The sequence below is a fragment of the Cupressus sempervirens genome, chromosome 5, assembly GCF_028749045.1.
Source record: "Cupressus sempervirens isolate cs-2001-9-10 chromosome 5, ASM2874904v1, whole genome shotgun sequence".
Taxonomy (NCBI): domain Eukaryota; kingdom Viridiplantae; phylum Streptophyta; class Pinopsida; order Cupressales; family Cupressaceae; genus Cupressus; species Cupressus sempervirens.
The window spans coordinates 874,455,826-874,483,565 of NC_143122.1; the positions used below are offsets into that span (position 1 = coordinate 874,455,826).

The following is a 27,740-nucleotide window of genomic DNA, read 5'->3' on the forward strand; positions in this document are numbered from 1 at the left end:
CTTCTCTTCCATGCTTGAGCGATTTTTTTTTTTGGAGAGCTGATTTGGTGTGTTTGGTGAATTGGTTTGAGGGCAGCTTTCTCGATTGTTGGGTGATTTTAAGAGCAGAGTTAGTCTGCTTGGTGATTCTTTTTGGGGCGAAGGGCAGATTTCCATGTTTGGCGATTTCTTCTAGAAGGGGCAGTTTTCTTCCTTGGCGATTTTATTTGCAGATCTGAACTTTCTCATGCTTGGTGAACTATTGCAAGGGCAGAATTTTGTTCATTCTTGGCTATTTTTTGGGGGCAGATCTGCTCTTTATGCTAGTTTCAATTTTCTTGCCCTAAATAATTCTTGATTAGGGTCTGATTTTCTCCATTAGAGCTGCACCCTTTTTTACATCAAACCTGGGCGACTTTAATTTGGAGAAGAAATACATGATTAAGTCTGATTTTGAGGCCAAAGGTGGACAATTCCAAAGAAGTAAAATTCTGATTTTCAAGGGATTTGAAGTTCTCAAGGTCTGATCCTAGTTTCCAAAAGAAAGATCCGGCTATTGATAGAGATGACTTCTAATCATTTAGATTTGAAAGGGGTCCTTAAGCTGACTTCCTTCTTTCGTTTCTGTCTAGATATTGTCTTCCTTGTTTCTTCTTGCATTCATTGTCCACCACTTTACCATCCCGTAATAGGGCGACGAGATGGAGGATGGTAGTGCAAGCAAGAATCCTAAGGGAACAAATACTAAGAAAGACAAAGAGGATATGATGCCCAAAACAACTTTCTTCTTGAAAAGGAAACGAATAACCGATACTAATGTCGGTATAGTAAACATGGTACAAGTAAAGGATAGACTAAGGGAAGGTCAATCCCCCTTGGCAAAGAAGATATGCAGAAGTGGAATTGTACACGCAGCGGCTTTTTCTCCTACATTGACCTGTCCGGAATTGGTTATGGAATGTGCATCCCGATTTGATTTGATCAGTAAATCCATCATCTTTGGTGAAGGGAAGAGGGTGTTGGCCAATATTGGCGGACAAGCAATCGAAGAAACATTTAACATTCCCCAGTACAAGAACATGGTAGTACTAATGATGGATCAGTTGGCTAAATCATTTCAGGATAATTAGGAGGCTTATTTCACACCTTTAAAGCAGAATTGGCTACACGAGGGAAAGAAAGGCATAACTAAGTCATCAAAGCTTACAGTGGCAAACTTCAAATCAGAATACGAAGACCTCATTGTGCTTCTCAGTCAGATCATGGGCCTAGCTCAAGGTATGCAATTTGAAAACTAGATGTACTTCTTTATTGATGAAATTGAAAAAGGAAAAAGAAGATTTGATTGGGCTAGGATCATAAGTGAGAACCTAGAATTGCAACTTAGAACCATACGAAACCAAAAGCAATTCTACATGGGATCCTATCTGTTCTACCTAATTGCTAGATTGTATAAGAGTTCGAGACTTAAGGCCTTAGGAGAAGTTGGTAATGGGCCGGGGCAATATTTGGTGCATGAATGCTATCCACAGCTTCATTTGCACAACAACAAGGATTACAAGATATTTTGTGACGCCTTTGCCATGAAGACAGTAAGGGTATTGCATGGGACACCTGCTAAGAGACTTTCATCAGAAGTAGAGGCAAAGATAAAGAAGTTTGGGAATTGGTTCATCCAATTTTCGCAATTCACCTACATTAGAGTAGCAGGAAGCATAGTTTGTCCCAAGAGGCTTCCAAGATACCCACCTGACAAAGTAGTTTTGATGGAATTGGCTAGGCAACTTGAGCACTATGATAGAATAATGAGAAATGAAGGTAAAGCAAGGATTACCTTCTCAATCGGAATTGGCAATGATAGTTGCCCCAACTGGGCCGCCTTTGCAGCTGCAGAGAAGGAATTGGAATGGTATCATCTAGGATGGTACAAAGTGAGGCAAGGATTTGATCCTATTGGTCTTATCAAGGTATCTCATGGAAATGCATTTAAGCATGTTCCCACTATAGAGGACTTTTGGGCTAATGCCAAGGATGACTTTCATGTGAGAAAGCTAGCTTTCTCAAGATTGTTGGTGAACATGATGAGAGATATCAAATGGAGAGGCCTTGATATTCCCGATCAACTGGAAGATGATGGTAATGTGTTGAGAGGAGATTATGATATAGTAGAAGGAACAGAGTTGAATCCAGTAGATTGGGATGACCATCAGGATCCTTCCTTGGAGGCACTTACAAGAGCAGTTGATTTGCATATCGAGTTGTGGTATAATGAAAGATTAAGGAAGCTACAAAGACAAAGGATTCCCCTTACTTTATGAGAAGATGAAGCCAAAATAAGGTACAACAGAATCAGTCAGGTAGAAGAGTGAAGGAAGTAGCCGGCAACGGGAAACGGTTATAAGTGAGAAAAGAGCTTTGGAGGTTGAGAAGAACAAGGGACATCCGGAACCTCTAGCCAAAAGACAGCAAACAGTTCCATCAAGGGAAAGCATTGTTGAGACTAGACGCCAAGAGGTCAATTCAAGTGATAAAGAGGCCCAATAGAGGTGAGCTTTGATTCAGAATCAAGCGGTTACAGTGAGAGCACCGAGTATTCCCCTCTCTCAGAAAACCAACAAGGAGATGATATGGCAGTAACTAGTGGAGAAGAGGATGGGCCGATTGACATTGAGGCAATAAGTCAGGCACCTGAGGCCATTAGTGATGCTTTGTTAGTTGAACAAAATCCAGATTTGGGGAGATGCACCGCACCACTATGGTTAAGGCAAATGCTTATGCCAAGAGACGAGGTAGTAACTGCTCGAACGGTGGAAGACATTCGAGGATTAATAGAAAAGGGTGATAGTGAGAACCATAAACAAATGGCAAAGATGGTGGCAAAGGTAATTAGGAGCAACAATGATGGTCACCGAAAGGTTCAGATTGCTATACCAACAGTTAATAAGGCATTGGATGAGGTTGCGGCCTAGGAATATGAGATAGTGGAACACGACTTGGGAAGAGACACAGATGATATGGAATGTGAAGAGATCCAAGAAGGCATAGCTTTGATTAGGGAAAGATTGAGGAAGGCCAATAAAAGGATTATGAAGTTGGAGGCTGAGAACAAATATTGGAGAGATTACCAGCCTATCTAACAGTTGCATTAGGCAGCCCTTCCTCAAGATAGCGGCAGCAATACGGAAGAGATATCAGCTCAACTACATGAAGTCAAGGGTTGGATCCATGATACAATCCAAGATGGGCGAAATTTTTTGCCTTCATCTCTAAATTTCGGTCATTGGTGGCTGTTAGAAACAAGTTCAGATTATTTGAAGAGTGGAAGGATTTCCTTCTCGTCAAAGATTTGGCTTTTCCCAGGCTACAGGCATTCATTGGGCTACCAGAAGCATATTTGGAGAGGGCCAAGTTGGTTGATGAGAAAGGATTGAGTACGGTCGAATCTTGGTTTGTCGCCTTGACTACTAGATTGAGAATACTTGAGGAGATATAGAAAGTAGTTGCACAGCACAACCCAAGCGTTGACACTTCCATATCAACCATGATGAGTGACGTTGGGATAGCGCTTGATTTTGAAGACATCAGAGAAGAGAATATCAATGAGACAAGACTTGGATCAAGATTGGATGAGCTAGGAAAGGTTGCTATCAAAAAGAAACATTCGAACACCCTTTCCTCCCTAAGCGCTTTCATTGGATTTGCAAAAGAGTATGAGAAGGATCACGAGAAGACACTACAAACAGCAAGCAGCATGGTGAAATCAGTTGAATTCAAGATGAAGTATACACCTTGTAATCCCATGGAAGAAGTCAATGAAAGGCTAGCTAGGTTCATTGCCTTAGCTAAAAGAATGAAAGAAAAAGGGAGAGTCATATTAGAACATTTAATGTAAGCCCAAGTGGCAATTTCTCTTTCTTCTAGAATAGGACAAGTGTCTAATTTTGATTGGCCACCATTTTGGTGCCTTCTCATTGGTTGCTACTTTTCCACTTTTTTCATTGGTCCATTGACGAGGTGGCATTTTCTCATTGGCCGAAGGGGTGGCAACCCTAATTAGGGTTTTTAGGATCCAATCTGGATCGTTGATTTTGCTTTTGATCTCTAGTGTCAATTGTAATTTTGGCCTCTATATAAGGCCATTTCCTCTCATTTGTAAAAGGGGGTTATGTTGGAGGATTGTTGCCAAAATACTATCAAAATTGTTCTCTATTCATTGTTGTGACTTGCATGGTGGATATACATGAATATTTTGGTGTATTGCATGGTTCTTCTCATCTCTCAAATTAAAGTAGGGTTTCATTTCATGTTGTTAGAGTAAAAGTAGATGGCTAATTGTATGGTGATGTTAGTGAATATTTGATAGGGATCAATACTAGACCACTAGCATCCTAGCGGCTTGTTGGGAAGCCTTGTGTGGAAAACTAGTTTATTTTTCCTTTGAATCATCGCATTTGTGAAGGTGGGGCCACTGGTTAACTTTCATTAGGTTCGATCCCCGTCCATTTGCTAACCTTTCCATTCATAGGAGTAGGAGTAGAATAGTGAGTAGTTGAAGGAGTAGGAGTAGAATAGCAAGTAGTTGGGTAGTGAAATTTCACTCTAAGAAAGTTAGGAAGGTAGAAGTCATTAAAACCATTATTGCCTCCTCGCACGATCAACATTATCTCGTGCTACATCCTGCACCATCACCATCACTATCAACATCACCTGGCACTCATACAAAATCATCACCATCTCACCAAAAACCCAAGTCATCCTTGAATGAATAGTGTAAGGCCGCCTACGTGATTACTAGCAAATCACATTGATAAAACTGAGCGAGTATCCACAAGTGTAAGGAACATTGGAGTTATTCTCATATCCCATGAGCAATAACTTTTCAAGAGAGGAATTGTATGTTTGATCACTACATAACATATTAGTATCAACCTCCCAACTAGATCAAGTATCAACCTTCCAACTAGATGATACTTTGCAGATATTTTGTCAAGAAGATGGAATAGTGCCATGAACTGTCACACAACTCATTGAAAAATCCACATTTGCCTCACAAGGACTGTCAATAACCTGTCCTGCTGCCTGCATCATCTATCAATGTGCTGACTATTTGACAACCTGACACAACAAGAGGCCCTTTTCAATTTTCAATCAAGGTACTTATCCCAGCTTAATCTATTGCACCTAAATCAGTGACAAATGTAGCCACAACCTCATTGCAGCTCGTGGGTATCAACTCATCACCAACTCTGATTGTGGGAAGGTAAATTGAAACTGTAGCTGGTGAAGACTATTCTCGACTTATTTCCATTACAACCTCATCCAACTAAAGGTGGTACTCTTGAAGAGCCAATTGGGTGATCTCCAATATCTTTGAAGTTGCCTCAAGCTCATGAGTGAGCTCAACTACCTCCTCCTTTCCCATCAAAGAATCATAACAAGTGCAACCCCACTCAAGCAGGTAATCTTTGTCAACCAACAATTGTAGTTAACTATGTTTCATTTTACCAATAGCTTCTTGAAGTGGATGGAACTCTATTAGAGAAAGGTCTTTACCACCGTGCTCATCTAACATAGGAGCAACCCAACCAAATATGGCTAACATCTGACGTGCAACGACATCATGCTCAATGGTTGTAGCAATCTGATTATCACACACCTTCAGCCGTCTGACCACACAATGTTTGTTAACTCCCAAACTCCAATGTTACGTCTTTGATCTACAATCCCCACTATGATAGGAAGTTGTGTCCATTATGCTCACTTCATGATCAATATTATCCTGTGCACTATGATCTCCGCAGTCATCAACAAATGAGGTATTGCTGCTGGGTACCTCGATGAATGAGCCATCTGAAAGAGTAGAAGCTGCTGCTATATCAATCTCCTCGCACACTCCCACCCCCTATGTAACTATTAGTCCATCTAAGTCTTGATTTTGGGACCTATCATCAACCAAGGAATTTTCCAATTCACTTCCTAAAGTCTGATATTAAACATCAGACTCAGTACAACTGGAGTCTTCCTCATAAATAATATTACTAGTACCTAAATTCAGAGTACCACCATCCTCTATCTGCAAATCCTTTGATATCTCATGCCTGCTGCAAACACCTTTCATTGCTGTCATGAAAATCAGAATCATTATTGAGTGAATCTACATCATACAATTCATTTCTAACACCCGAATCACGAGTGTTGACTCTGAAAAATTCCATTTGTGATGTCCCCTTTTCAAAATAATTAAAATTAATAAGTTTTGGTAAGGCCGGCAGGTTTGAAAAGTAAAGTTTTGGGAAAATGAACATGGTAAAATTTTCCACTTCTAAATAATCAATAAATTATAAACAAAATATACAATATCTTTCTTATTCTCACGAAAGAGTTATAATAACTACTCAATGAATTCCAAATAAAAAGGATCAACAGCTATAACAGAATAGCTGAATCCTAGTACATGGAAAGAGAGCAACTGATCTAACAATATTAACCAACTAAAGATTTTAAATTGAGTACTATTTCTTTCAGATTTGATTAGTTTATATTAATATTTTTCTCAACCAAGATAAAAATATTGTTTCAGGGTTATGAAATTTGTGTTGTAAAGCAAGGTGATATCAGAAAGAAAGTGCGGGAAAAGTTATTCATATTAAATTGGCATTGCTTGAGTGCAAGCTATTTGGGGATGGGAGGGCTATCATTTTCCCTTTTTCTAGAATAAGAATAAATAATAATTAAATGAATAAGTGAACAAATAAATAAGTAAAAGAATATACTGCAATATTATAAATGAATAGATATAATAATATTATCTATTAATAATATGATGTATATAACAATAATAAAATAAAATATAATCATTAAATATGATAAATAATATGAACATAGGAAATATTCTGAAATATGTTTAAATTAAAGATTTAAACCTTTTAATAAACATCGATTGCAATAAATGAAATGGAAAATTGATTAAATAAAAGGAAACAATGATAAATTATATTCATAGATGATGGACCTAATAGAGACAATGATTTATGAAAAAACATCAATTAATTGGGAGGATCGATAATAAGATGCATATTGATTAAAAAAAACATAACCCAAGCAAAGATAGATAATTGTGAAAAGGCACCAGGTATGAAATGTGGTCAGGATATAAGTTAGCAAATCCCTATTACATAGGTCGATCTGTTAAAGACTTAATTAAAGTATGTAAAAACTGATGAATTTTAAAGGAAATGGACTTCCTCTCCTGTAATGGAAAGGGGTAGAAAAATAAGATATAGCTAGCGGTATACACATCAGCATGGAGACTACAATCAGGGACAAGAATGTCCAATCAGAATAATATGATCTATTCCAGTCAGCAACTTAAGACTGGGTTCAACACTTACTTTAGCACTGTTTCAGAAATCCTTTTAAGAGGAATTTAGACATGGGAGAGTATAAGATGTATTGGTGCTGAACGCTTTACTTATCACCCTTTGCATACAATTAGTTTTAGGAATTTATGGCTACCAAATCACTGCATTATTGAGGTCCAAAGGAACCATACACAAAGTAAAGTTTGCAGAGCTATGTAACATTAGTATGAGTCCAATATTGATGTCTTTGTGACTATAAATGCTAGGCACAACTCCCTTACAGAGCATGATTGGACAGAAACAACAAAACACAAAGGCGTCAACAGAACCATGCATATCAAATATTGCAACTTTCATTAATATCACGGCTCATAGAAGGGTTGTTAAAGAAGGAAAACTAATATTTAAATGAATATTAAGGATACACTGCTACTCAATAGCGGTGGTGTCATGGGTTATAAGAAAATGATTAGAGTACACGATTAATTATGAGAGGCGTGATTCTCATAATAAGCCAATCTGTACAATTCCTCCATTTGAGTCAATTCTGAATGGTTACTAGAAAAAGTCAAACTGTGATACTGTAAGGCCTAAGAGTATGTACAAGGGAGAATCATTTCAGAGTATGTTGATCATATAAAAGACACTAATAGTAGGTTTTAGCTGGTGACATCAACAAGAGGATTTATATTCAAACCAATACAACAAAATGGATCCCTCTACAATTCCATATTAATATCAATGATTATCTTATATCCACTGCCCTCTATATTAAAGATATAAGCTTATATTGCCAATGTTGATTAGCCAACAGCAATCTCTTTCAAAGCAATTATACTATCATCAACTAGACCTATATTACATAATCTTCACTACTGAGTATATGTTGAAGTTTATAATAGTGTAGTGTGGGAAGTTGGTACAATTATCCCAATTCTACTAAGGAATCGGATGAGGGTGAGTAGATAGAAAATAAAATGTGATATTCTGAACAGATTGAGACTTTGTCCTTGCTATTGTTCCAAGTCTTTGGTTATTTCTATGTATTATATCTATGAATGTATGAAATAGAGATTTGAACACTGATTGGATTCACTTAATGCTATTTTTTATGATAATTCGATGAATGGTCATTGATTCAATGATTTTGGATTAATAAATGTTATTATGTTTGTATGATGAATGTTGCAATGTTATATAATTCATGAATATATTTGAAATTTCAGATTTCCCTATCTATCTATGTATATATATGGCTGTGTCCTAATCCTCCTGCCCCCCTCCCCCTGCCCCACATGTCCCAAAAGCCTGTTTCCTTGCCCCCTCATCTCACAAACTCAGGGTAACGTAGTATCTGTCTGCTGCAGGAAATTGACAGTTTCCCCAGAGAAATAGGGATCATACCTAAAATCTAGAAATTGTTCCAAACTGCTCAAACTGGCTCACAGAGCTTCTGTATAACTCCACCAGCTGCGGAATGAGTCCCTTATCCATACTTCTTACCTAGAGGAACTTGGATAATAGGTCAACCATCTTCCATCTGCCATCTGAAGAATAGTCCAGGGAAGGGACATTACAATTTTCATGTCTGTTTTAGCAAGCAATAATTCGGTTTGTAGGCATTTGACTGCTGCCGTTTTTTATTGCTTTTGGAACAGCAAGAATCTCTTCCAGTTTTGAATCTTTTGTGATTACCATTTCCCACCCCATAAATTCAGGGAGTATAGTTATTTGAAATCTTTAAATCTCATTTACTTTGCAAATGCATGCAATTTTGTCCAATACATGTAACTTGACAAGTCTGTAGCTTATCTCTATTTTAACTTAGCTTTTGTTTCTTATTGAAAGCTGTAAAATTTACCCTTTTTTATCAATTAATAAAGCATGCAATCCTTTCAGGTTACAAAAGATTCGTTTGGTTTTGATGGTTATTTTAAAACTGGAGATACAGCAACAATAGACGCAGATGGCTATTATGTCATCCTGGGGCGTATGTATCTTTGTTATTCTTTATGAAACTAAGTGTTCTTTTTCCTTGCTTTGTTTACCAATTCCATGTTCTGCATTTTCTTATCATCGATATGATAGATTGTGCTTTATCCCTGAATATTTGGTACACATCTAAATTAGATAATTTATCTGTGTTTCATATTAAACTTGATCCCAATTTTTTATTGCTCATCAATTCATTATTAAAGAAAGACTGCACCGAGTCTTCTAGATTTTTAACTAAATGATCCTTTCCACTACATTATTATTGGAAACTCAACCAAATCTTAATTAAAATGGAGAACTTAAATAAGATATTGCATTGAGCTACAAATAATTAAACTGCTAATATAACTGTAAATATTATGAATTATAATAAAATGACAGATCTGTGTGGGATTTATAATAATGATATTTTTTGCATGGAACAAAAATATTATATTGACTTGAATGAAAATTCCTAACAGACGTGGTAACATTCATAGGAACAGCAAGCTCCAGAATGTAGCTATAAGCTTGAAAACTATGTTACCTAGATATGCGTTTCCAGCCCTAAGCCTTGAGTTTAGGAAACCGTCCACGTTTCGGGGACTTGGGGATGGCTGGAGACATTTCGAAGCCGTCCCCACCCAAGCAAGAAAATCGGAAATCTATCCCCGAAACTTCGGAAAAGGTCAGCGCATTTCTAGATGGTGTTGACCGTCCCAGGGACTCTGTAGCTGTTTCCCATCCGTCCTAGGGATTGCCTGAAGTTTCCGATTTTAAAATAAAATTCAGCTTAAAAACAACATTAATAAATGGTGATTTTCTGCCCATTCGCTGGCCCTACATTAAAATAATAAAATATGTTAATATAACCCAAGTTGAAAGATTTTTTTTTTTTTGGAAGCCATTACAAACTTAGCATCCAAATATGATTGAAAATTAAAACTTCAACTTTTGTTCAACAAAGCAGATCTGAAAGTGATTGTAAATCAGACTTCTATTTGATATTCATATTGCAGACTTGGAAATGATTGATGTTGGGTTGACAAATACTCAGATTGTTCCAGCTTTGATAATGCTCTGATAGCAGCAATAATTCCCCAAAAATAAATTGTTGTAGCTTATTACTGCCTAAACAAGATGGCTGCTACCTGTCTAGGAAGATTTGGCACAACAAACTCGGTTTTCCTCCAAAACCCACAAGAAAGGGCTTTAAAGTCTAATCTATGGCAGATTGATTCTCTCATTTGATGTCATCCTATGTTCCAATTCTTAGACGATGATTCGATTTGATGCTATGTCCTATGCTCATTTGATGAATTAAATTGATAATTTTAAACTATGTTGCTATGATGAATGTGACAATGTTATGTAATTCTAAAATTCATGAATATATATATATATATATATATATATATATATATATATATATATATATATATATATATATATATATATATATATATATATATATAGCCGTCCCCTGCCATCCCCTATTTCAGCCAAGAAAAACCGTCTTGGAAACCTGTTTCCTCGTCTCCCCCTTCCCCCGTCCTAGAAACTCGGGGTAACATAGCTTGAAAATAACATGAAAGCAGAATACTTGGTAAAATAGATATTAGTGATATCAGATATTCATAGCCCATTTTCTTAGTTTTTGACGCAAGTTTTTTGCGAAAACACATGTGAAGGTGAAGATGCAATAACATTTACACAGTTTTCCCAATACTCTCATTTTAAATGTCACTTTTATACTATCATGATAGAGGATTGTGCAATCCCAATAAAGTTAGGGATGAACCTAAAAGAATAATAGAATCAATTGTAAGGGGAGGTCATCTAATTTTTATTTAAGGTTCATGATGTGGGAAACTGAAATTTTTTAATATATTAAAGAAGTCTAATAAATTTTAGCCTTAGTTGTAGCAATGATATTTCAAGATTTTAAAGGTTGAAATTTTTTCCTCTTTGACATTTTGGATCACCCTCGATACATCGTTAGGATGAAAAAAAGTTAGAGAAGAAAGCAGAAAAAATAGAAGCAGGCATTGTTGGTCAACTGTCATTTATGTCGAGATTTTAAAAAAAATTGGCAAGTAGAGTGAAAAGCAGGAAAGCAAAGAATGCGAAATCTTTTCATTGAAAAGGAAAGTTTTATTATAATCGCATAAAGGCAAATTCGAATAATTTAGGGTTTTCAAAATTTTGCTTTAAGTCGCTACTAGCCAGTAGATTAAGGAAGACCATACTCGGAAGCAAGCAGGGGCCGGTTCCTTTGGCAGCCAATCCTCAAGCAACTTCAATCTTTGCAGTAAAGACGTCGAAATCTTTCAGTACTTTAGGCTGCTCATAGGATGCAGAGGCAAGCAATGTTCCGGATTGAGTCGCTAACTCGAAAATCAATGTTCGTGACAGACTCATCCATTCTCATCAGATCCCGGGCGATGAATTTCCTTTGATCCACTCCACTTTCAGCCTAGATTGGAAAATTTATGTTTTTAACCTAACTAAATATGCAAATTCCAATCTTAACCCTATCTATACACAACAGACAGATTTTGCCATCAAACCATCTACTGGTGAATCCCCCCCTATTCAGGGATCCCCTCCCAACACTGTGGCACCTTATGTCCCTCCCCACCGTAGGGAGTCACGTTTCTGCCCCTCTTTTCAGCCCCCGACTTCTCTTCTCATGCCGCATAACCCCCCTCCAACAGATCTAAGTGATGAGGTTTTAATCATAAGTGACTATGACAATGAAGATTGTTGGCAGGAATGCGAGGAGGTCAGAGTGTTTGCCTTTTGGAATGGCCCTAAGGTAGAGTTGCATAAGCTAATTGACTGGCTGGCTACTGTGGTTATCAGGTAGGTACTTCTCACTATACTACAAGAGTAGTTTATATTCATTGTAGTGAGGAAGCTATGAAAAATGACTTTCTTCACAATTCTGATTGTTTTTTCAAAGGTCATGTGGTTAAATTCTTTTAATGGGTACCTAATTGCAATGAAGATAACTTAGAATTTTTAATATCTACCTGGTTTTCAATAAACCCTATCCCCTCGGAGTTAAAACAAATAGGGATCATCAAAATGATAGGACGCTCGATGGGAGACCTGTTTGGATTATTTGCCTCCTTTGAGTGTTGCAATAACATTAAACTCTCAAACCAATCAAAATCATCACCAATAGATCAATATACAAGCTAAACTTTCAAAGTTATGAAGGCAGAGTTACAGAGATTATTAGGCTTGATGATGAGTGGAAATTTTCCTTCAAAATACAGCAAACTACATCAAATCTCAATGTCTCCTTCCCCATGATCAAAATAAGGTATCAAAGAATGAAACAGGAGGAGTGTTTAGCCGAGGAACATGTTCTAACAATCACAAAAGATCAATCAGGCAATGAACTGGCAGAAAAGTCAAACAAGGCTACAAGAGAAGATATCATTTGCCAAACATTCCCAACCAATGAAAATCAGAAGGAAAGAATTTTGATACCACAAGAGAATAGCAAAGCAAGTCTCGAATTGGAAGTATCCAAAAACGTAGATAAGAGAGAAGACAAACTGCATATGGTGGAGCAGAAAGATTGCAGCCACAATTTGGAAAAGCCCCCCAAATCAGAAAAGCAGTCCAAAATACAGAGTATAGGAGTTAACAACAAACAATCTAGAAGGAAAGTAAAGAAAGTTAAAGAAAGGAAAGGTCCTATGAAATCAACCAATGAACAGAGGAATTTGGAATTAGAAAATAACTTAGTGGGTGACAAGAGCAAAGAGAATTTACCCAGTGATATTGATGAAATGGAACACTCATTCACCAAGGAGGAGACTCATTTAACAGTAAGACTAAACTTACTAAAGACAATTTTAAGGCATAAAGGCAACAGGTTGAAGAGCTATTTTGGTGATTCTAAATTTTGACAAGAAGACTCCAAAACGGTTAACCAAATTTTGGCAGACTCCTACCTCAAAGAGAGAGTCTCCTGAAGATAATCTCAAAATAAGCATTTCAGAAAGTAATAGGTCTAAAGAGATCCTGGTGCTAGACTTCCAAGATTTTTTAAATAGGGAGCTGAAGGAGAACGAAGAATTGGATACAGAAGTTTTAAAAGAGGTTGATAAAGAAAATATAGAAAGGCTTTCAGAGGAACTGATTCGGGTATTTGATTTCGAAAATGAAGACAAGTGTAGTATTTCAGAGAAAGAACTCCTACAACAAGTACTACAGTTGGGAGTAGATAATTATACTTTTGAAGATCACAGAAGGGATCTTTTATCTTTTGATGTAGAGAACAAGCCAAACAAAGTCATTGATGACTCGGTAGCCAATAAGTCATGTGAGGATGAGGATAGAGCCACCATGGACCGCCAAAGTTTAACAGAATAGATCATAGTTGGAAAACTCACCAAAGGCAAAAACTCGCCAAGCCCCCCAAAAGTTTAATCGGGAAAAACTCGGCGATTTAAAAAAAAAACTCGGGAACCTAAAAAACCGCTGAAATTTAATTAAAAATACATTTATTTTGCAAAATTTAATGAGAAGATGCATCTAATAATTTAATTAAAGACAATACAAAAGAAACAAATAGAGTTTAGATATATATAAATGCATAGTGCGTACAAAATTGCATTCTCATGTGGAATGCTCATGGTAGGAAGCAAAATAGTAAATAGTTTCAATCTATCAAACTAGAAGTAAATACTAAAAGTCTAAATACATCAATACAATGTCAATGACTCAATCAGATCTTCCTCTTTCCACTTGCACTAGCAGGAAAGCGAGGGGGTCTAGTCCTAGAAGAAGTGCCCCGCACTGGGATAGGGCGTGAGCTGCGTGTCTGTGAACTCTGTGGCTGTGGCCTCTCGCTTGACGTGCTTATTGATTGGCTCGACGTCCTAGAAGAGGATGCATCTCCTCCTACGTCCTAGAAGAGGATGCATCTCCTCCTAATGGTAATGCCTGATCCTCGCCTGAATCATCCTCGTCCTCGTCCTCGTCCTCATCTTCAATGTCATCCATAGTGAATTGAAAATCAGCGTCAGCCTCCCCCTCCATGGCCTGCCTCTCCAAATCAGCGATCTCATCTGATGCAAACAATGAACCTGGCTCCTGTGCTGTCCAATCAGAGTAAGGATCTATCTCATCTAGATCAAGTGGACCAGGTAGTTCTAAGAGTTGTGCCTTTTTATGTGCAACTTAAGATTATAGTGCACATAAACAAGGTCATTAAGCCATTTTTGAGTCATTATGTTTCTTTTCTTTGTGTGGATGGACTCAAATAAGCTCTGGTTGGGATAGGACTTTGAGAGCAAATTTCCTTAAATTGGGGGTATTGCCACCCCAACTTGCCCACCAAGCATCTGCAAAACAAAATAAAAAAAGTTATAAAGCAATTAAAAAAAAATCAAAAGCACAACTTATCAATTAGCAAAAGTTTTAAAGTTTAACGCTTTACCTGGTGCTTGAGTAAATCTTGCTCTCTTTGCTAGCATAGAAGAGAACAAAGGACCGCTCGATTCCACATAGATTTGTTGTTCGGTCACAATAAGGTCTCTCTCCTCTTCACTTGATATCATTCTCTCAATGCATTTAATGAGACCTTCCATGACCTCTCCATTAGGATCTAAGTAGGAATCATCAGCCCTAAAACAAATAGAAAATGATATCAAGTCTTACTAAACAACCTTAAAAAGTAAAGTAAAATAAAGTCTTAGTAAAATTCCAACTTCAAGGACGATCAATTATCATGATTCATAGTACCTAAATTTGGGATTGAGGAAATAGCCTGCTACATGAATAGGTTGGTGGAGCATATTGTTCCACCTTCTATCAATTATTTTCCAAATGGGGTCAAATCTGAGACTGTCCCCATGATAGTAACTTCTAACAGCCTCTTTCGCCCTATCCATGGCCTCATAAAGACCTCCCATTGGAGATTGCTGCCCATCACATATGCGCAAGACTAGAACCAGGGGCAGAGACATCTACATTTGAAATTTGAAAAATACAAATTAGTTAATAACATAGTAAGTTATGAATTGATAATGAAACTTGAATAAACTAAAAATATAATGTTTTGATTTTTGAAGTTACCTCCACAATCTCCTTAGCCTTTGCAAAAAAGCTATCATCAAAGACTATCCGTGCCACAACCTCTCCTTTGGGCTTCTTTGAGTAAGGTGAATCAACCCAATCAGCACACACAAACATTTGCTTCAAAGCCAATATGTGGTCAAGAATACTTTGCAATGTCAAGAAGACCGTTGCAAACCTTGTCATAGCAGATCTCATCAAATCTTTGCCTTTAGTGGCTAATCTCATCAAACTGAGAACCCATGGTTGATTATAGATATATTTCGTGATTCGCCAAGCATCTTCCACAACTGGACTCACCCAATCAAGTTTTCCTATGTCCTCCAAAAGAAGGTCAAGGACATGTGCTGCACAAGGTGACCAAAAAAGTGTGGGATGCCTCTCTTGGAGGATTCTACTTAAAAGATTAGCAACAAATCAATAATCAGTAACAAACTTTCCATATTTAGTATTTACAAATTACATCAAATATAAATTGAATAATACCATAGCATTACATTTATGATTCATATTGATTCGAATATAAAAAATTAAATTTACCTGCTGTCACATATGCTGCTGCATTATCCGTGATTATTTGCACTACATTCTCTATTCCCACCTCCATGACAACATTCTCCAACATTAAAGCCAATGTGGCTGCAATTTTCACTTTGTTGGAGGCATCGACAGATTTCCAAAACACCACATCATCTTTGCAAGCAACCAAGAAATTAATAATGGTTCTACTTCTTCCATCTGTCCACCCATCAAATAAAATGGTGCAGCCATACTTCTTCCTCTCTTTCTTTTGGTCTTCTATCAATAATGTTGCCCTACCAACCGCTTTGTCAAGCAACCTACATAATTTAGGTGTAATATTAAATAAAGTGTAAGTGTTAGTAAAAAATAGGAAATAAGTTATAACAATTAAGATTTAAAATATAAGAATAAACTAAAGTGAATCACAATTATTTACAATTACTAAAATTTAAATAGTAAAATACTAACTTTCCACTCATATCCTTGCGATTAGGCGGCTTGTAACCTTTGCCTGATATTGTTATTGCATTGACCATATTGACCCAATAGGGACTATTAGCGGCATTCATTGAGATATTGTCGAAAAACCAAAAATCAGATGCTGCAATATTAGTTTGCTCATGCACCTCCTTAAACCATGCAGTGCCCTCTAATGATGGCTGTGCTCCAGGTGTGTTCCTGGGCACAAAATAACCCCCATCCCTGATGGGGATCTGGATGGTGATGAAGAAGTAGGAGATGTAGAAGAAGTGGAATCGGTAAAAGAGAAATTTTGTTTGTGGATCCGTGGGCCATGAAGAGATCCTGGTATGTTCTCAGGTGCTTCTTTTTCCTCTTGCATGTCAAAAGGAGCTCCTTCAAATTCAGCTATGGCTGCCCTCATAGCTAATTTTGCCCTCCCCCTATTCATTTTTTTCTCTTCAGCAACTGCAAGTAGGGCATTGATGAATCTTTTTTCTTCATCAGTTACTTTGAGACAAGGATTCGAATCATGTTTCTTTATGCCTGCAAGGTGGTATTTGAGGCGGTTTATGCCTCCAGAAATAATTCTCTCACATGGAATGCATATCACTTTCCCAACATCATTTGGAGCTTCATAGGCAAACCGCCATTTCTTATCTCTTGCATTTTTAGGCCGAGTGCCTATATATCTAGAAGGCCATGGTGTTTGTGGTCACTCTTTTTGCGGATTTGTCATTTTTTTAAATACTTGACCGCTGCCCTACACATAAATTTATTGAAAAATGAATAAACAAAGTTAGAACTTAGAAGCTAGGGTTTCAAATGATTCAAAATGATTTTAAATGATTTGAAAACATTTACAAACAACAACAAAAACAAAAAAACATTTGTTATAAAACTATAAAAAGTTTTCAAACTATGATAAGATGAACATACTTGGAAAGAAATTTGTGTTCTAAAATCGGTTAGAATCCTCTACAATCCACTCAAATCCGCCTTGAATCACTTGCAGTCAGCCAAGAATGCCTCCAAACCTTCTTCTCTTCACTCCTCAAGGCTCTAAACAATGCAAATACAAGAAAGAATGAGAAAAACCACACTCACTGCCGCTTTAACCTGTCATAGGCCGCGAGCAAAACTTTCACCAGTAAATTGGGAGTTTTTGCCATTACTCGCTGAATACTCGGCGAGTTTTTACCAGACTGCCGAGTTTTTAAATCAGCGAGTTAACTGGTGAAAAACTCGAATAGATACTACAAAAGTTGGTTAATGAAGAAAAGGAGAATATGGAAAGTAACCAATTCGTAATAGTTAAAGGTGCACAAGAGAATCTGGAACAGTTGAGGATAATAATGAACTAGGAAGGGGTCAATTCCCCTAATTATGGTAGAACAAAACCCAAAAGAGGAAGAAAATCAATCAAGGAACTCAGAGAAGTAGATGGTCAGGCACGCGAACAACAAAAAATCAGTCAGGTTTTTAACGCAGGGAAGGGGAAGATCCTTCCCAAAGAGCCATGAAGATCACTACGTGGAACGCTAGGGGCTTAAATGCTTCTAGTAAATAAAGATAACTAAAACAAAATATATAATTATTTGAATAAGAAATTATTTTATTAGAGGAAACAAAACTAAATAAGATAGAAGGTATTAAATTAGGCAAGATGTTAGGCAATTGGAATATCTCTTTGCAAGAATCTGTAGGTGCCTCTGGGGGTTTAGGGTTTATATGGAATCATAGAAAAGTAACCTTAGATATTTTAAGTGTGAATAATAATTGGATTAGTGGTACAGTCAAGAGTCCGATATCCAACCTCAAGTTTATTTTAATTATGATTTATGGTCCTACTAGCAATATAGAGAAAAAAGTTGCATGGGAAGAGATAAGCCAATTCATGAAAAATCATCAGAATAATCTAATATTGCTAGGGGGAGATTTTAATACAATTTTAAATTTAAATGAAAAATAGGGGTCTCTCATCAAACTCCTCAATCTTTTAAAATTTTTTAAAAATGTTGTGACCATAATAATATGATAGATATTCCATTTATGAATTGGAACTTCACATGGAACAAGAAGACGAAGGATTTCACATATATACCAGAAAAATTAGATAGGTTTTTTTATTAAAGGAGATCTAGATGTGAATAATTTAAATATTCAATCTATGATTCTACCAATTGCTGGGTCTAACCATGTCCCAGTTAGCACTGAATTTTCTGAGCCTCGCAAACCTGTGAGGAGCCCTTTTAAATGTGAAAAAATGTGGTTTTTAGATTCTGTTTTTTTAGAAAATATTAAGGTATGGTGGTCACAAGGTAATTTTGAAGGGTCTAGGATGTTTATTTTTGTGTCTAAAATGAAGATGCTCAAAGAAAAGATTCTTAGATGGAATAAAGATCATTTGAACAACATCTTTAAAGAAAAACTGAACATCGAAGAGAGATTAAAGGATTTGAACCTAGAAGTCATGAAGAAAGGAATGAATAATGATAGCTACCTTTTAGAAAAAGAATTGTTCGCGAAACGAGAGGATATATTAATCAAAGAGGAAATTTTTTGGAGACAAAAATCTCGAGAATGGTGGCTAGAAGAGGGAGACCTGAACACTAAATTTTTCCATAACTCCACCCTCTACAATAGAGCCAAAAGTAGAATATCGAGTATCAAAAATCAACTTGGTATCTTAACTAATAAACCAAATGAGATCTCAGAAATCTTTGTGGATCATTTTCAGCAAATATTAAATAATTTTGAAGGATCAAACAGAGAGGCTCAAACCAACTTGCTTGAAGTGATCCCTAAATTGATCACAGTGGAGGACATTAAAGTATTAAATAAATCTATAATGTTAGAAGAAGTAAGATTGGTAGTTTTTAATATGAATCCTGACAAATCCCCTGGTCCAGATGGATTCCAGACATTTTTTTATCAAAACTGCTGGGACATTATTGGAATAGATCTCTGGAATGCAATTGAAGCCTCTAGGAAGGGTGGATCTCTCTTATCCGAAATTAACTATACCTTTCTTACTCTAATCCCCAAAAAGTCAGAGCCTTAGAGTCCGGGAGAATTCAGGCCGATTGCACTTTGTAATACCATTTATAATTTTTTTCAAAAATTTTAGCGAACCGACTAAAACTAATCCTTCCTAAGATTATCTCTGAGGAACAAACATGGTTTGTTCCGGGTAGATCTATTCTGGATGGCATTCTTATCATTCAAGAAACCATCCACTCAGCCCAAAAACATAAATAGGCATGCATGTATATGAAGCTCGACATTCAAAAGGCCTATGTTATGGTGGATTGGTGATTCCTTTGTAAAACACTAGAGCTTTCGGTTTCTCCCACCAATGGATAAACCTTTTCTTCAAATGCATCTCCTCTACCAAAATTTCTGTTCTTCTTAATGGATCCCCGAAGGATTTTTCGATATTTCGAGGGGTATAAGACAAGGAGATCCTTTATCTCTGTTTCTATATATTATCATGGCTGAAGCCTTTGGGAGATCTATTTCTAGGGCTCATAACAAACATGAGATTAAAGCTATTACCATCACTAGGAATATTCCCAATATAACTCATCAACAATATGCAGATGACACAATTCAGCCAGGCGAAAGTACAGTGAAAGAGGTGATTGCTTTAAAATCTATCATAGAGAGTTACATGAAAGCCTCCGGTTAGAAAGTGAATGTTTCAAAATCAGAGATATATTTTATTAATACAGATCCCAAGGTGGAAAAACAAATCTGTCACATTATGGGATATAAAATAGGTTCTTTTCCATGCAAGTAGCTTGGCATTGAGTTAGAAAAGGGTCTGAAGTCTAGTAAGGTCTGGTATAACATATTGGAGAAATTGGAAGCTAGGATTGGTTGTTGGAAAGACAAGTGGCTCACGAAAGCTGGCAAAAGTACCAAGATTAGCTCGGTGTTGTCGGCCATTCCTACGTACCTGCTTTCTTGCTTCCCTCTCCCCAAGCATCTTCATCATAAGTTAGAGGCTAAACTTAGGAATTTCTTATGGAATGATTGTGAGGAATCTAAAAAATTGGCCCTCATTAAATTGGACAATATCTGCAAACGTAAGGAGTATGGAGGATTAGGAATTAAGAATTTACAATGGCAAAATGAAGCCCTAGGGGCCAAATCAATATGGTGTCTCTTTACGGAAAGAGAGCATAAATGGGCGAAAATTATGTATAATAAGTACTTGAAGGTAGAAGACCCTATCTCGATTTTCAGGATGAAGACCCTTCCTAAAGGATTGAAAAGTTGGAACTTCATGGCTAAATGTCGGCACCTTGTAGGGAAATACCTTGGGATGTTGGAAAAGGGAATGAAGCCCTTTTTTGGGAAGATTCCTGGGATGGGCACCCCCTAATAGACAACAGTCTAATCCTGGGAGATCTTAAAGAGAAATTAATTAACCTATGGGGTAGTAGAGTAAGTGACTACAAAACAAAGATCACTTCGGAAGGATATCCGAGATGGATTTGGAAATCTTTGAAAGAAGTAGAATCTGATCCAGCTGTCATAAAGGGATATGAAAGATCATTCAAGACATGAAAGTTAAGCAGCTTGAGAGGAATGACAAACTCATTTGGGCCGCATCAAACAATGGTAAGTATAGTGTGAAAAATGGATACAAAGCGTTGATAAATTCAAAGAGATGGGATGAATTGGAAATCCCACTCAAACTTTGCTGGGACCTTGCTTGTTTGCCAAAAGCAAGATTCCTCTTATGGTTGGCATTTCAAAATATGATTTTGACGGCAAACAAATTTCATAAATTAGGTTTCGAAGGTCCTTCGAGGTGTGTTCTTTGTAAGCAAGACAGTGAAGATGCAGATCATCTACTATATAGCTGTCCGTACTGTCAAGTTTGTTGGGAATGGCTTAGACAGAGGTTAGGCTGGTATTCTCCATTTCCTAAATTATTATTTGACTTGCTCAAAGGTTGGCCCACAAATCTATGTAAGGGCATCTATAGTAAACTTTGAAATATCTATCCCTCTATCCTAGCGTGGGAAGTTTGGAAGGAAAGGAATAGAAGAATCTTTTGCAACATAGAGTTGAAAGCGGAAGAGTTAGTCCAAAAGTTCGAAGCTAGCAAAGTTGAAATAGCTAACTCAAATCTCAGGAAAAGGAGAATACAAGAAGGTTCCTTCTCTATCTGGGACGGCTAAATTAAAAAAGTTTGGCTTAAATTGATTAATCCTCCTCTCATCTACTTGAAGAAAGGTAAGGAGGCAATAGAAAAATGTAAATGGACCCCTCCTCCAAAGGATTGGGTAAAGCTTAATTTTGACGGGGCAGCGAGAGGAAATCTAGGGATAGCAGGAGTTGGATGTATCATCAATGATAATTCAGGTTAGTGGATCGTTAAAAAAGCCAAGTCTATCAGTCCTACGTCTAATAATTTGACAGAGCTTGAAGCACTGGAAGAAGGTTTGAGGCTTTGTCAATTCTTAGGATTATCCAAAATCTTCATCTAGGGCGATTCTCAGATTGTATTAAATGAAATAAGGAACATGGCTACTCCAAATTGGGTACTCAATTCCAAGCTAGAAGAAGTTATTAATCTTCTAGATAAGTTTGAAGACATCAGGATGGGCCATATCTTTCAAGAAGGTAACCAAAAGGCAGATATTCTGGCTAATAAAGGAGCTGATGGAATAAGTATCTTGGTATTTAGAGATGAACTTTAAACTCTAACTTTTAATCTCTATTCGTAGTTTTATGTTTAAGGTCAGGGTACCTGGTATTTCCATTAAATGAATAAGGATAGTTAGATAAGGTTTACCACATATAAGGATAAGTGGAATGGGGGCAGTAATAAACTTTAACACATTTTTCTTTTTATAGGCCATGAGTAATAAGGTAGATAGGAGGCTAAAGTTTAGATCTCCTTAGTCTTCGTGGCACTTAAATAAAATTGCGGGGTTCTTTTCATATATTATCATATTTGGATCAATAGATCATGATTAGGATTGAATGAGATTTCGAGGCTTTGCTGTTCCTTATTTGATGCATGCATTGCCATTTAGTAGAAGACTGTCTGAATCTTAATTCTTGGGTGACGTCAAGTTTCCTAGTTATGACTGGACAGTCGAGGGCTTTCTAGAAACTTTGCGGTGTCTGTTTCTCCTTAACTTAAAGCGCCCTGTCTTTGTCATTCGGCTTGTACTTAGAAATGGATACAAACACCTATGTTTTTCATATTGCCGAGGTTTGCACCATGGCTTTCCGAGGTAACATAAAACCTGAAAGATGGAATCGTATTCTCAGGCGAGTTGACGAGATGACTTGGATTGCGGTAAGTAGGGCAATTGTTGAAGGTCTCTTTGATTACGAATAAACCTGGAGGATGAACAACGACATTATTGGCACATTCATCGGATGTATGGCTAAAAACGAGATCTCCAAATGGGCTATGGTAAGACTGTGCTTGAATATTTTTGATTCCACCTGGTGTTAAGGAATAATAGAAGTCATCATGAGTTTGGACGAAAATTTATGTGTGCCCTTTCCTAAGATGTATATGAATCATCCACGAGGAAGTCTGGTCGTAGCTAATATTCCTAGGAGGCTGGCTTTGATTATTACGGATATGACAGCCTTCAATTTGGCTTAGCCGAAGATGGAATCGTGTTTCCACTTCCTCTTACATTGGAGAAGGATCATGATGGATAATGGTCATGAATGTTTAAGCAATTATCTCGGCCTTTTTAAGGCATATGTTCACTCGGGAGTGGGTTTTGGCAATTTGGATTTGCTGGACTTCTGCACTCCTAATATTGAGAAGTCTAGCAGAGAAAGGTCTTTGTTTGAATTTCCCCCCCATTTTCAGTCAGAAAATCCGAACAACATTGCGGAAATGATCATGGTGTTCTGGAAGAAGTAAATTGTGGCATGGTTTTTTGGCATCTCGGTCTGCTTTGTTCCATTTTGATGGTTGGGTTTTTTTCTATAGTATCTCCTAGAGATTGGGAGTGTTTTATGAATGGGTCTTTTTTGTTCCAATATGCTTTTAGCTTAGAGGCTTAAGTTTTTAATATACTGTACTAGACAGGTCTTTGTTAGCTTTTCATTAGGGTTTTTGGTTTGATGTAAAGATCTGGAAGGTTGACTATGTGACATGTTCAGGGAATAGATAGCTTAACTATACTTGGTTTATAAGATACTTGCGATTATATGTAATTCTCTGCACTCAAATGAATATAGTTTATGTTTATTGATGGAAGCCTCCTGCCTTTTGATGGCCTCAATCTCTGTAATTTGTTTATTAGGGATCTTAATATGTTATGAGTTTATTGAGTTATATATTATGCAGTAGTCATTTAGACCAGTTCCATTACTATAGAAATGGCATTCGGTTCTTCTGATAAATAGATTAATGAATCCACTTAAAATTTTCTTGCATCTCAGCAAGATAATTATGTGCATTCAAAATCACATTCGGTTTTAAATCCCATCTTCGAAGGGTTTGGTTTGGATCTTAGTATCGTTTTTTTCTCAATTCTCTGATGACTAAGAATGGTATGATGGGCAGAGGAGATGGGTACCTGAGGTTTCAGCTGACATTATAGGTAAACAAGGTTACCTCTGTTTTGATTTTTGTACTCCTCCAGTTTTGTTCTGAGGTGTTAGTTGTGTTATTATGGCTGTTTGAGACTATGTAATATGGTTCATTAGAGGTAGATTAGGTCTAATGTGATTATTGGTTACTATAAGAATTGTAATGGAATCTCAAAATTTAAATTTTGTCTAGTAAATTAGGGCAGATTCTGTTTAATATCTTTTCAATCACAATTAAAAATATAATTGTTTGGTAAGGTTTGAATACCAACAAATTGGTTGATAACTTTATAGATTTAGTTTATAAAGAAGGGTGATTTATCATTTTAATGAGTTGTTAAGTGTTTTTATAACTATTGCAGTATGGAGTAATGAAACAAAAAGGTATTGATAATTAATTATTCTTTCCATGGTACCCTTGACGTTTAGAAAGATAGTGCAGTATTATTTCTAACCATTTTGACTGTCAAGTTAGTTAGTCAAAGATGGTTGTATCTCCCAATGGGAGGACGTAAAGTGCAGTGGCTAGAAAAGTTTTCTCCACAATTGGTCTCTGCTGTTTGTAAAGAATTATTTGAACATATGAAGTCATTTGTATTACGATCTTCTCTATTGTAATTTTATCCATGGTGGTATTTGACTGGAGTATGCCCCTTTTATGATGTAATAATAATAATAAAGGACCACGGTCCCGGGCTAGACTGGAGGTTTTCTTCTCCGTTCTTTCCTACTAGTGCTTGTTTGAATGAAGTTTCTTCTCTATTGTAAACATTAATTTTATTAATCAATATTATCAAGGCCTTGGCCGTTTATCGATAAAAAAAAAGAACTGTCATTTATGTCAAAATTACACAATTTTCTGATGACAAAATGATTCTTTGAAACAGTTATGCTCTGATATTATGGTGTGTATAGATACATCAATATTGGTATACCTGAAGAAACGTACACACAGGAACATACAGAGAGTTTATACAATATACCTATCTTTGTGGTTGAGCAATACTGAATATAATGGTTATGGTCACAATAAAGAAATGTATTTTATTCAGCAAATGCCATCATTGAAGAAGTCACCGTTGATATTCTTTGAAAAAGATGATGGCGGAGGTCACAAGTTTTAATGTCATCATATTCATGGACGAGCAGAGTTGTATTTTATTGTTTGCTATCCGTACTTGAAGCTCTTTGTATGCTAGAGGCTTTTTTAATACGATAGTAATATGTCTTTGTCCTCCTTGCTAATTTTCAGGCACAAAAGCAGATAAAAGACAAAATTGTTGTCGATAAAAGATATAATGTAGCCGACGGGTAGAGTAGTATCCGAACAGGTGCATGACGCTTGAGTCACCCCTTCGGAAAGGTATATGTACACATCCGAGATGGACTTTGGAATCATCATTGTCTTCGGAAATCATTGTAGTTATTGTAATCAGCAAGTGCATACATGAATAAAGTACCTGTTCGGAATTGAATCATGTTATACTTGTGTTGAACTTCTTACCCTATGCGGTAAACATTTGGCGCCGTTGCCAGACGAACCTGGAACGAAGGAATGATATGAAGATTGATGCCGAATTTGCCAAACAAAGATCGCAATAAGGTGAAAGATAAGAATGAACTAAGTACAGCAAAAGAAATTTTAATTTTAACACAGCAAGCAGAACGCAGACAGAGACTTCAACAGATTGCCGAGGGGCACCAAAGGGGTGAAGAGGCACAGACGGAGGGAGTGCACTCACCTAGTAGGCTGAGGAGTGCCGAGGAATTGTTGGAAGAAACTCGACAACGCTTGAATTTGGTGGAGGAAACAAAGGAAGAATTTCTTAACCTGTATATGCCGAGGGGAGAGTGTCCGAACGGAAGGGAAGCAACTCGCACGGCTTGGAGTACCGAGGGAGCACGAGCGTGGAGGGATCTCTTCGTTCCTGATACACTGGACGAATGGATACAGGCGGAGAATAGAACATCACTTGAAGACTTGTCACCAAACAACGCGGTTGTTGGGAACAAGACTGTTGTCCAGAACAACGCGGAAGCACAGAACAGCGCGGGAGTCCAGAACAGTGTGGGAGAACAGAACAGTGCGGGAGTACAGAAGAGCACGGGAACACAGAACAGCGTGGGAGCTCAGAACAGCGCGGGTACACAAGTACCTCAGAATCCAAGACAAATAACGATGGCTGGCCCTAAAGAAAAGTTACCCAAGTTTCACGGTGATGGTTCAGTAGACCCTATCAGACATTGTAAAACGTGTGAAACCATATGGACGGCAAATGGTGTGACGGATGAGGATGATTGGGTAAGACAATTTCCAGCGACCCTACGGGGTGTGGCGATAGATTGGTTTTCTGACACTAGTCCTCATAAAGTTAATACATGGGATAATGTTAAAAAAGAATTTATAGCAGAATTCAGATTACTTCGAGATGATAATGAAATAGTGGCAGAAATCTACAGTACCAAACAAGGAAAGAATGAGACAGTCCGAACCTATGCCAGGGGACTGAAGGAATTGATTGGAAAGATGGAGAGTCAACCAGAGGATGGGTTGAAAAAACGGTGGTTCGTGGAGGGACTACGGTCGGCTCTTAAAAAGAAAATGAAGATTGTACCACCGGCATCGTACACTGATGCGTATACTCGCGCTATGGATTTGGAAAGTGAACAAAAGACGAGTAAGAAGAAAAAGCATAAGTCCTCTGATTTAGATGATTCATCCTCGGAGAGTAGTAGTAGTGATGAGGAATCAAACAAGAAGGTGAAAGAGCTACAGAAAGACATGCTACGGATGATGAAAGAATTCAAAAATTTGAAAAAGAATCCAGATACAGTAAAAGGAGAATTGTGGTGTACAGATTGCAAGGAGGACGAACATACGAAGGGTTCATGCCCGAAGAAGCAGTTTTGTAACATCTGCCAGGTGGCGGGGCATTCCCTAAAAGAGTGCCCGTTTAACTTGAAAGCAAAAGGACACCAACAGGTGTTACTCACGCAAGAAGCGTTGAACAATAGCAATAACACGGGCAATGATGCAACTTCAGGTGGATATAGAAATAACAATAGACGCGGAAGGGGCGGAAGAAATAACAATAATGGAGGCTGAAGTAGAATACAATATGATGCAAGTGGAAGACCGATGATACAGTGTCGGGCATGTAATCTTTGGGGTCACTTTGTGAGGGACTGTACTACGAAAGAGGCGCCCCAGCTACTGTGCAGATGGTGTGGTTCAGGGGACCATGAAGATTTGAAATGTCCTAAACAAAGTGTAAATTTATTAAGTATTGAAACAAGGAATGAGAACATGTTGGCGATCACACGGGAGCAGGTGAGGAAGGCAAAATATCCGAATGCGGAAGAAGAAAAAGAGAGGTTACAGAAAGCCCGAGCAGAGATAGAAAAGCAGATGATAGCAGAGAAGTCACAAATAAAAGACAGTACTATAACTCCGAAAAGAAACTTGGCAGAACAAAGTATGGTGAAACAGATAATGCAAATGGAGGTGCCAGTTAAATTAAATGATCCTATTACCATGCCACAGTTGCGTACGGCCATTATAAATATGACACCATTTTCGAGAGCAATGGAAGAAGCACAGGATGGCCAGGAGGGAACAAAGAATAGCAAGGAAACAACCCCGGCGGCAGCAACAGATCCGATGTTACTTGCACTGACAACAGGCAGACACCTAGCAGTAGTGGAGATGGGCATTTTGGGTATGGTGTTAACAGATACAATAGTAGATGGAGGATCGGG

The 27,740-nt window shown here is 37.4% G+C and overlaps 1 protein-coding gene across 7 annotated transcripts in view; it reads left to right on the forward strand.

The window, feature by feature from the left end:
- LOC149558715 (putative CoA ligase CCL8) overlaps nt 1-27,740 on the forward strand; it is a 243,734-nt gene that overhangs the window by 169,953 nt on the left and 46,041 nt on the right. For all 7 annotated transcript variants that reach the window (XR_016365057.1, XR_016365059.1, XR_016365058.1 and 4 more), the window contains exon 13: nt 9,240-9,330. Coding sequence is in view for 4 of the 7 variants with exons in the window: in XM_089832815.1 (XP_089688941.1) it covers nt 9,240-9,330 (91 nt within the window). In the remaining 3 variants the exon portion in view is untranslated. The remainder of the gene's footprint in view (nt 1-9,239; nt 9,331-27,740) is intronic.